General features: G+C 47.1%; 1 protein-coding gene and 2 long non-coding RNA genes across 3 annotated transcripts in view; 1 reads left to right on the top strand and 2 right to left on the bottom strand.

Annotated features, from left to right (window-relative positions):
• Window positions 1–5251, top strand: part of ARIH2 (ariadne RBR E3 ubiquitin protein ligase 2) — an 88406-nt gene extending 83155 nt beyond the window's left edge. The window contains exons 13-17 of the mRNA XM_037744935.1: window positions 1–127; window positions 1173–1316; window positions 2528–2596; window positions 4413–4496; window positions 4718–5251. The exon at window positions 1–127 is cut by the window's left edge and continues 3 nt beyond it. Of these exons, the coding sequence (XP_037600863.1) occupies window positions 1–127; window positions 1173–1316; window positions 2528–2596; window positions 4413–4496; window positions 4718–4789 (496 nt within the window). The 3' untranslated portion in view covers window positions 4790–5251. The remainder of the gene's footprint in view (window positions 128–1172; window positions 1317–2527; window positions 2597–4412; window positions 4497–4717) is intronic.
• A 1019-nt stretch (window positions 5252–6270) lies between these two features.
• Window positions 6271–6743, bottom strand: LOC119473863. Its single transcript, XR_005203113.1, has 2 exons — window positions 6638–6743; window positions 6271–6473 (listed from the first exon to the last, which is right to left on the bottom strand). It is a non-coding gene; the product is annotated as an uncharacterized LOC119473863 (long non-coding RNA).
• Window positions 6744–6771: 28 nt separating this feature from the next.
• LOC108290148 overlaps window positions 6772–10286 on the bottom strand; it is a 13226-nt gene continuing 9711 nt past the window's right edge. Inside the window, exon 4 of the long non-coding RNA XR_001819464.2 lies at window positions 6772–6920. This is a non-coding gene — a long non-coding RNA (uncharacterized LOC108290148). The remainder of the gene's footprint in view (window positions 6921–10286) is intronic.

Genomic DNA, 10286 nt, shown 5'->3' with positions numbered 1-10286 from the left:
TTGGAAGACTCATGGCAGTGAATACTATGAGTGCAGTCGTTACAAGGAGAATCCTGACATTGTGAACCAGAGCCAACAAGCCCAGGCAAGGGAAGCCCTCAAGAAGTACTTATTCTACTTTGAGAGGGTAGGTATCCTCTTCTGTACCTCCCCCAACAGGGTTGGCGTCTTCCACTTGGCCTGTTGGGGTGGGATTCCCATGGACTGGTAGCCAGAGCCAGCCTGTACACATAGAAGTCAGTGAATGGAGCTCCTGCGGTATCCCTGGGTGCTGCCTGTATAGATGTGCCTTTCAAGCTCTACAGGGTATCCCCAGCCAACAGGGAAGGACCTGGTACTGACCTTGGTTGAATGATGAATTATTATTTTCTTTTTTTTTGAGACGGAATCTCGCTCTGTTGCCCAGGCCAGAGTGCAGTGGCATGATCTTGGCTCACTGCAACCTCCGTCCCCCCAGGTTCAAGTGATTCTCCTGCCTCAGCCTCCTGAGTAGCTAGAACTACAGGCGCCTGCCACCATGCCTGGCTAATTTTTGTAATTTTTAGCAGAGACAGGGTTTCGCCATAATGGCCAGCTGGTCTTGAACTCCTGACCTTGTGATCTGCCCACCTTGGCTTCACAAAGTTCTGGGATTACAGATGTGAGCCACTGCGCCCAGCCAAATGATTGGTTGAAGGACAGTGAAGGGCCATCAGACAGTCTTTTCCATCTAGTGCCATTTTTTTTTTTCTTTTTTCTACATTTTAAATTTTTATTCATTTTTTTGTTTTTGTCCTCACAATCTGTTCCCATAGTATCATCTTAGTAGTCAGATTTAGAAACAGATTAGTAATCTTAGTAGTAGAAACAGGTTTGGAAAGCTGTTTCTCCTTTCTGAAGGAGCCCTTCAGAAGCCCAAAGAGCACAGTAGACCATCAGGGGCCTAGCTTTGCATAGTCCTCAGGGCTGGAGTCCCATTGCCCCAGAAGGGTAGTGTGATCTGGCAGGCATACAGCTGCTCTGGACAGGTTAGAAGGATGGCTGAAGAAGACCTGCTCCTGCACTCATTCTTCATAAGTTAGGGGAGTCTGTGGCCATGTCTTGCCAGCAAGGTGTCTATCCTCAACTCCTGTGTAGACCTCTGCACCTTCATGGGACTCCTGTGGTTTTCTCCTTCCTTCTGTGCCCTGTAGTGGGAAAACCACAACAAAAGCTTGCAGCTAGAGGCACAGACATACCAGCGGATTCACGAGAAGATTCAGGAGAGGGTCATGAACAATCTGGGGACATGGATCGACTGGCAGTACCTACAGAATGCTGCCAAGCTCTTGGCCAAGGTATCTACCACTTCACTCATCCTATCCCTGGTCCAGTGCCTGGCCCCATCAGGCACAGACCTCTGAAGGTGGGAAGCCCTGTTGGGAGAGGGTATTTTAGCACCCTGTGCAGCCTTTCATGCTTCTGCTTGTGGATCCACATCTTCATTTGCTGTGCCCATCAAGGACCCAGTTGTCTGCTGGATGTCCGAGGGATTTCTAAGAGTGTTGCACTGCCTCTGCCTTCAGGGAAAACTAGAGCCCTTTACTTCTCCTTTGTCCTGTGTATTCATCACTCCAAAGGAAAATAAAAGATTCTCTGAAGGGTTGGGCATGGTGGCTGACACCTGTAATCCCAGCACTTTGGGAGGCTGAGGCGGGTGGATCAGTTGAGGTTAGGGTGGATCACTTGAGGTCAGGACTTTGAGACCAGCCTGGCCAACATGGTGAAATCCCATCTCTACTAAAAATACAAAAATTAGCTGGATGTGGTGACACATGCCTGTAGTCCCAGCTACTTGGGAGGCTGAGGCACGAGAATCCCTTGAACCTGGGAGGCAGAGGCTGCAGTGAGCCAAGATCATGCCATTACACTCCAGCCTGGGCAACAGAGCAAGACTCTGTTTCAAACAAAAAAGATTGGGCACAGTGCCTGTGATCCCAGCACTTTGGAAGGCCAAGGCAGGTGAATTGCTTGAGCCCAGGAGTTTGAGACCAGCCTAGGCAACATGATAAAACACTGTCTCTACAAAAAAATACAAAAATTAGCCTGGTGTGGTGATGCACACCTGTAGTCCCAGCTACTCCAGGCTACTTAGGAGACTGAAATGGGAGAATCACTTGAACCTGGGAGGCGGAGGATGTGGTGAGCTGAGATTACACCATTGCACTCCAGCCCGTGCAACAGAGCGAGGCCGTTAAAAAAAAAAAAAAAAAAAGAGAAGAGATTGCCTTTGGGTAAGCATTGAGACAGATGTGTGGACTCTGATTGAGGCAGCTGCTGGTAATTAGTTTGTAAAAGAAAGTCTGGCTGTTCTGTGACCATTGTTTTTGTTTTTTCCCCATGTATTTTCCCAGTTCATCCTCTATTTGGCTTAGTATCATTTCTTTCAGGCCCATACCTATAGAGCTAGGCTAATTTGCATGCTAGGGGTAGGAATTGTAAGAGCCACCTGAGATGCAGGTAGCTTAGAACCACGGACACAGGTCCCTTCTCTTCTCTCCTGTTGCAGTGTCGATACACCCTGCAATACACTTACCCGTATGCATATTACATGGAGTCTGGACCCAGGAAGAAGCTGGTAAGGCAAAGCAATTTTTCTCCTCTGTCCTATTAGCCTTAAAGGTGCCCTTCTTTACCAGCACTTTGCAGGACAGTGAAGACCAGACCCTGGTCATTAGGAAGGCAAATTTAAAACAATACTGTTTAATTGCAAAATTCCACTTCTACTTTGGGCACTTCCAAACTAGATCTAAGGTACTGTTGTTTTGCATAATATAAGGCACATGTACCTAATCCTCTGAACAACTATATTTAAAGGGCGATTGGCTAAAAAGGTCTCTGGTCATGTGGGAGGCCAGTGCCCATGCTTGGGAGGGATATTTAGTGCATATCCTTAAGATATATTTGACTGTTTGTTTTATACCTTGTTTAATTCTTCATCTTAGAGTTGAATTTGGATATGAATTTATTGTTATTAACAATAATAAATGTTAATAAACTAGTAATTCACATTTTTGTTTAAATCTTAGAAAACAGAGAAGCATTTACATTGTCCAGAAAAAAGTTACCACTGTCAACATTTTCCAGCCGTTTAAAATTAATATTGTGTGCCAGGCGTGGTGGCGCGTGTCTGTAGTCCCAGCTACTCGGGAGGCTGAGGCTGGAGGACCTCTTGAGTCCAGGAGTTCTGGGCTGTAGTGCGCTATGCCGATCGGTTGTCTGCACCAAGTTCGGCATAAATATGGTGACCTCCTGGGAGCGGGGGACCACCAGGTTGCCTAAGGAGGGGTGAACCGGCCCAGGTCGGAACAGGAGCAGGTCAAAACTCCTGTGCTGATCAGTAGTGGGATCATGCCTGTGAATAGCCACTGCACTACAGCCTGGGCAACATAGCGAGACCCTGTTTCTTAAAAAAAAATTAAAAAATACTGTGTATATAATCAAGGTTATGTAAAACTTTTTTTTTTTTTTTTTTTTTTTTTTTTTTAAGACAGAGTTTCACTCTTGTTGCTCAGGCTGGAGTGCAATGATGTGATTTTGGCTCACCGCAACCTCTGCTTCCTGGGTTCAAGTGATTCTCCTGCCTCAGCCTCCCGAGTATCTGGGATTACAGGCATGCACCACCACACCCCACTAATTTTTTATTTTTTATTTTTAGTAGAGACAGACTTTCAGTTGGTCAGGCTGGTCTTGAACTCCTGACCTCGTGATCCTCCCGCCTCAGCCTCCCAAAGTGCTGGTATCACAGGCATGAGCCACCGTGCCCAGCAACATTTTATTTTTGTAACAATTTATTGTTATAGCTGTCATGATTTACCTGTCTGGTAAATACCATTTTGTTAATGGTTACATAAATGTGCTATTACTTGGTTGTACCATCACTTGGGACATTTATTCTTTTTTTTTTTGCTGTAAATAGGACATTCAGAAACGTTTTTGTGCATAAAGCTGTATCTTCTTAGATATATAATTACTAAATCAGTAATTAAATTTGAATATTTTTAAGGCTCTTGATTTGCAGAAGGAAAAAAAATGAAATGATAGTATCTGAGAATATTCGTTTGACTTATTTTTTACAGCATCCGTTCCCTTTCATATTGGGAGCATTCTCTTTAGTGGCTTAAATTTTTCCCCTTCCTTTGGAAGTGTGGAGGATAGAGTTGACCTTTTGCAGGTGAAGGGTGAGTGTGGCCTTGCTGTTTGGATAGCCTTTTTTTTCGATTCTGGCTCTGGGAACATGGAATAACAGCACTTTTTGAGGACACTATCAGGATTGTCTGTAGTTCCTGTGAGCCTGAGGTGCTACGTGTGTCCCGCCTCCCCCACCCCCATCTATAGGCCCTGCCCTACCCATAGCCCACTGACCTTTTGACCCTCCTGCTCTGCCTATGCAGTTTGAATACCAGCAGGCTCAGCTGGAGGCTGAGATTGAAAACCTCTCATGGAAAGTGGAACGGGCGGACAGCTATGACAGAGGGGTAAGTGCCTACTGTCTTCTTGGATTCTATATTGCAGGTAAAGAAGGACTGGCATGCTAATAGGTGACAGGGTTGTTGGTTTGTGCACTGGAAGCTTCTACTAAGAATGGGAAGGGCAGCGCTTTTGACTCCTTAGAGGCCCTGGAGGGTGTTTGCGGCTTTGTCTACTTCTTGCTCCCAGGCCTGGGCCATGCAAGCGACACCTTGTTTCTGTGATGCAGGACTTGGAGAACCAGATGCATATAGCAGAGCAGCGGAGGAGAACCCTGCTGAAGGATTTCCATGACACCTAAGTTGGGATGTGGATGTGCTGGGGTGAGGAAGATGTGGCTGCAAGGTCTCCCAGCTGCTGTACTGCATGCTGTAGGCTCTGCCTTTCATGACCCCAGGCGACAGCCAGGGCCCCACTTCTGAGAGACACTGGCAACACCTCTTAGTTGATTTCTGTTTTTTTTCTCTTTTCACTTTTTGTTTCTACCAGGGTAGAGGCCATGTTGAACTGGCCTCTTTTCAGGACTTTTATTTCCCCCTGGATGGTTGTTGGGAGGGAGGGAAAGTGTTTTCTGAATGGCTATTATTAGTATTAGATCATTACAACTTATGTAACTTTCAAAGGTTGTACAATTATACAAAGAAAAAAAAAAAGGCAAACTCTATAGGATAACACAGAGCCCTTTTTGAAAATAAATTGGCGTTGGAGTGTTTTACCCTCTAGCTGTTTTACTTAGAATGTAACATATGTGGCCTATCCACCTCAAAATGTCTGTACTACAAGAGGGCCCTGGGCCTCTGCTTTCCATATTCACATTTGTTTGGCTGGAGTTGGAGTCCCAAGGGAAGAGCATGGGTGGCAGATGGTAGGGAATTGAACTGGCCTGTGCAATGGGCACAGAGCACAAGGAGTCACAGCATGTCTTCTGCCTTACTGTGGCAGTATGGAGACGGTCCAGAACACAGTCTTCTTGCCATGTGGTGTTGTTGTCTCTGGTGGTGCTGCATGTCTGTGGCTCACATTTATTCTTGAAACTGAGGTTTAGCGGGATCTGGCTACTGGGGCTAGAGCCCACAGCAGAATGGAGGTGGGCCGGTGGCCCTCCAAACTAGGGGACATAGGTCCAGCACAGTGTTTTCCTTTTGTCTCCTAAAGATAGGGATCTACTTTTGAAGGGAATTGTTCCTCCCAAATAAATTTGCTTTACCTTGGTTCTTTCTTTTTTGCCAGTATTCAAGTGGTATAGCTCTGAGCAGGTTCATACTTGGCCATACCTCACACTGTCTTGCTGCATTCTCCTCTGGCAAACATCAAGGTCAGAATTCAGCATAACCTTCCTTAGGGCACTGGCCTTCCTGACATGGGGGCCAGGTTTGCACAAGTTATTTTCATGTTACCTAGAGTGTGCCCAGAGGCTGCCCTGAGGCTGAGGTGTATTCCCCCTTGCCTGGTTCCAGCTGTCAGAGGATACCATCCATCCTGGGGTCTGGGAGTCCAAGGCCACGGGACTCCTTGGTTTGTGGTCCCAGATCCTGTACTAGGAAGGTCTGGTCAGAGGAACAGACCAGCTTTTGCACAGTGAAGTGCAAGGGAGCAGGTAGTTTGCCTGGTGTCCTACCTATCCTGAATCTGGTACTGGGGGGCCTTTGAAAAGTTAGATCTGTGATCTCTGAGGTTTTTGTGGCTTTGTTCAGTGCTTCCACTCTAGGCCAGGCAGAGCAGTCTGTACTGTACCAGGCCTGCCTGACCTCCAGGGAGAGCTAATACAGAGATCTGTGAATATTGTGATAGAAATTCTTTGATATTTATACATTTCACCTGCAAGTCAGCAATTTCCCAGTTACCATGTGAGCTATAAAACAGAGCCATTCTTGAAGACAAATGATAGCTGTAATTCTTGGAATCATGAGGTCCATGGCTAGTTGGAGGTTCCCTTTCTCCCTCATCAGGTTTTGTCTCTTCCTGTGTTCCCAGCAAGGAAAGGACTGTGGGGTGGATTGGGAGAACAAATTAGGAGTATAGCAAATGAACCCAGAATGGAACAGTGGGGGGCTGTGAATGAGGAGAGGACCTGCTGCAGGACCTAGAGGTCAGGTATGAATGCTGTGTTGGCACAAGGAATAAATATCCTGGCGTCTGGAGCCTTTACTTCTCCATCAAGTCCTTCCTGTGATACCACCGTGGCACAGTATCTGAGTTGCAGCTCTGCACCCTGAATCACACCCTGGGCATTGTCTGGGCTGTAGGGCTACTGGATTCTGCACTTGTGTGCAGCTGTGGCCCTGGATGCTGGAGCTGCAGGGTTTTCTGTGCTCAGTCTGTAGCCTGTAGCTCTTGGCCTGTGTAGAGCCGCCTCCTGTGCCCCAAGTAAGTGGCTGTCGTTTGTTAACATCATCAGGAAGATGGGAAAGGTCAGGCAGAATTTTTCTGCCCTACAAAGGGCAGAAGAGAAGGGACACAGTATTTTCATGAATTTACCATATCTCTTTGTTTTTCTTCAAAGAAAAAGTTAATTGAGGCAATGTCATCTGCTCAAGTTGAGTGGTTTATTCACAATAAACTAAGTTTCTGATTATAAAAATGTGTCTAGAGTCTTTATTCATGGGGTCTAGGTAGTCTTCTGAGCCCATAGGGGTCTGGCCAGTGAACACCAGCGGAGTACCTTCCTATCAGTCAGCCCCTTCCAGAGGGCTGTGGAGGCCCCACTGGCCAAATTCATCTCTATTTTCCCTTTCTGGCTGTCAGTGGGGAGGGCACCTGTAAGCGATCCCAGTGGATGGAAGTAGAAAATCCTGGCAGTTTTCAGTTCTCGTCTCCCTCCCTGTGTACAGGCTGAATCATTCCCCAACACAAACAGATCCCAGGGTTGTAGTAGAGTACTGATATAAATGTCCCAAACCCCCCATTCTGAGATCTCTGGGCCTCTCTAAAGCAGACATGGGAGTGTAGGGCTGTGGAGTATGGCAGGACAAACTCGCTTCATGGGAGTCCTAAGGCTTATGAAGAGACAACTTGGGATAGAAACTGAAGTGTGGAGTATAACCTCAAGAGTGAAAGACAGGAAATGGGGTTTGGATTGATTAAGGGGACCACATTTGTGGTGTCAGGAGTGGCAGCAATGTCAATGTTAGGTAGCTCGAGGGTAAAGTGGAGGCTCAATAACTGTCAGCAGCATGCACAGGGTATCTGTGGCCAGAAGAGGCCTCATACATTGCCAGTCTGAACTCCACAGCTCTTCCTGTGGACCTCAGGTGTGCCAACCCCCATGCTTGGCACCTGGACATGCAGTAGTATGCAAGTGATGCTTGTGCTTTACCTTCCAGGAGGCTCCAGTCCATGGTGGACACAGAAGGAATTGGTCACTAGTGAGTGTTTTTTGTTTTGTTTTGATAGTCTCACTCTATCACACAGACTGGAGTACAGTGGCATGATCTCTGCTCTCTGCGGCCTCCACTTTTGGACTCAAGTGATCATTCCGCTTCAGCCTTCTGAGTAGCTGGGACCAGTGTATGCCACCACACTCACCTAATTTTGGTATTTTTTTGTAGAGACAGGGTCTTGCCGTGTTGTCCAGACTGGTCTTGAACTCCTGAATTCATGCTATCTTCCCAAAGTGCTGGGATTACAAGCATGAGCCATCGTTTCCAGCCCACTAGTGAATGTTTTTACTGGAGCAGCAAGGCCAGTAGCAAAGGATCACCCATGCACAAGACCACTCCTGCAGATCAGTGGGGCAGGATACTATGGCCTTAAGAGACAAAGAGTACCTTCTAGCGAAGTCAAGAGGAGAGATTTTCCATGTAGTCCCCAGGGGTTCACACAGTAAGTACCTGAGCATCTTCTGTATAACAGGCTTTATTTGGGGCACTGAGGACCCAGCCACCAATGAGCAGGATAGAAAGGGGTAGAAGCGGAACCAGCTTCTGTCCTCACAAGATAATCACACTAATGTTAACTGAGAACATACCCATTTAGTCCTCACAGCAACACCTTGAGGTAGGTGCTGTCATCATCACATTACACAGCCATTTAAAATGAGAGCTAGGGGCCCAGCTTGGTGACTCACGCCTGTAATCCCAGCACTTCAGGAGGCTGAGACAGAACTGCTTGAACCCCAGGAGTTCATGGCCAGCCTGGACGACATAGGGAGACCTGTTTATACAAAAAAAAAAAAAATTAGCTGGGCATGGTGGTAGACACCTGTAGTCCCAGCTACTTGTTAGGCTGAGGTAGGAGGATTGCTTGGGCCTGGTGAGTAGGTGCTGCAGTAAGCCGTGATCACACCACGACACTCCAGCCTGGGTGACAGAGCAAGACCCTGTCTTAAAAAATAAAAACTAGGCCGGGCACGGTGGCTCACACCTGTAATCCCAGCACTTTGGGAGGCTGAGGTGGGCAGATCACGAGGTCAAGAGATTGAGACCATCCTGGCCAACATGGTGAAACCCTGTGTCTACTAAAAATACAAAAATTAGCCGGGCGTGGTTACATGCACCTGTGTTCCCAGCTACTCAGGAGGCTGCACCAGAAGAACTGCTTGAGCCCAGGAGGCAGAGGTTGCAGTGAGCCGAGATTGCGCCACTGCACTCCAGCCTGGTGACAGCAAGACTATGTCTCAAAAAAAAAAAAAAAAAAAACCACATCAATACAGCCGGGTGCGGTGGCTTACACCTGTAATCCCAGCATTTTGGCAGGCCAGGGTGGGCAGATCACCTGAGGTCAGGAGTTCGAGATCAGCCTGACCAACATGGTGAAACCCCCGTCTCTGCTAAAAAAATACAAAAAATTAGTCGGGCATGGTGGTGGGCACCTGTGAGCTACTTGGGAGGCTAAGGCAGGAGAATCACTTGAACCCAGAAGGCGGAGGTTGTGATGAGCTGAGTGCCACAGCACTCCAGCCTGGGTGCGACAGAGCAAGACTCCATCTCAAAGAAACAAAAAAAGAACATAGGTCAATATAAGGCCTGGATTTGGTAGTGTATACTGCTATGGCATCAAAAGGGCCAGGCATTTTAAAGGACAGAAATTCTGGTTTATGAAGTGGTTATGTAAGTCCCACAGCTGACAGCAGGTGGAGCAGCTCTGAAACCTGCTTGCTTTCTGTTGTCTGGCAGTGAGCTGAGTACCTGTGCTTGGCGTAGGCCTAACTCAGGTGATGGGTGTAAGAATGGAGTTCAGGGACTGGGCATGGTGGCTTATGCCTGTAATCCCAGCACTTTGGGAGGCCGACGCAGGTAGATCACGGGGCTGGGAGTTCAAGACCAGCCTGGCCAAGATGGTGAAACCCATCTCTACTAAAAATAAAAAAATTAGCCAGGCATGGTGGCGGGCACCTGTAATCCCAGCTACTAAGGAGGCTGAGACAGGAGAGTCGCTTGAAACCAGGAGGCGGAGGTTGAAGTGATTTGAGATTGCACCACTGCATTCCAGCCTGGATGACAGAGCAAGATTCAGTCTCAAAAATAATAAATAAATAAATAAATAAATGGAGTTCACAAAAATAGGTTAAGCAAGGATTTTATGGTGATCAACTTCTATTTTTTATTTTTATTTTTATTTTTTTTATTTTTTATTTTTATTTATTTTTTTTTTGAGACGGAGTTTCGCTCTTGTTCCGCAGGCTGGAGTGCAATGGCGCGATCTCGGCTCACCGCAACCTCCGCCTCCTGGGTTCAGGCAATTCTTCTCCCTCAGCCTCCTGAGTAGCTGGGATTACAGGCACGCGCCACCATGCCCAGCTAATTTTTTGTATTTTTAGTAGAGATGGGGTTTCACCATGTTGACCAGGATGGTCTCGA

Source organism: Cebus imitator, unplaced genomic scaffold (genome assembly GCF_001604975.1).
Source record: "Cebus imitator isolate Cc_AM_T3 unplaced genomic scaffold, Cebus_imitator-1.0 Scaffold0, whole genome shotgun sequence".
In the NCBI taxonomy this organism is placed as follows: domain Eukaryota; kingdom Metazoa; phylum Chordata; class Mammalia; order Primates; family Cebidae; genus Cebus; species Cebus imitator.
This window is presented reverse-complemented; position numbering and strand designations above follow the sequence as displayed.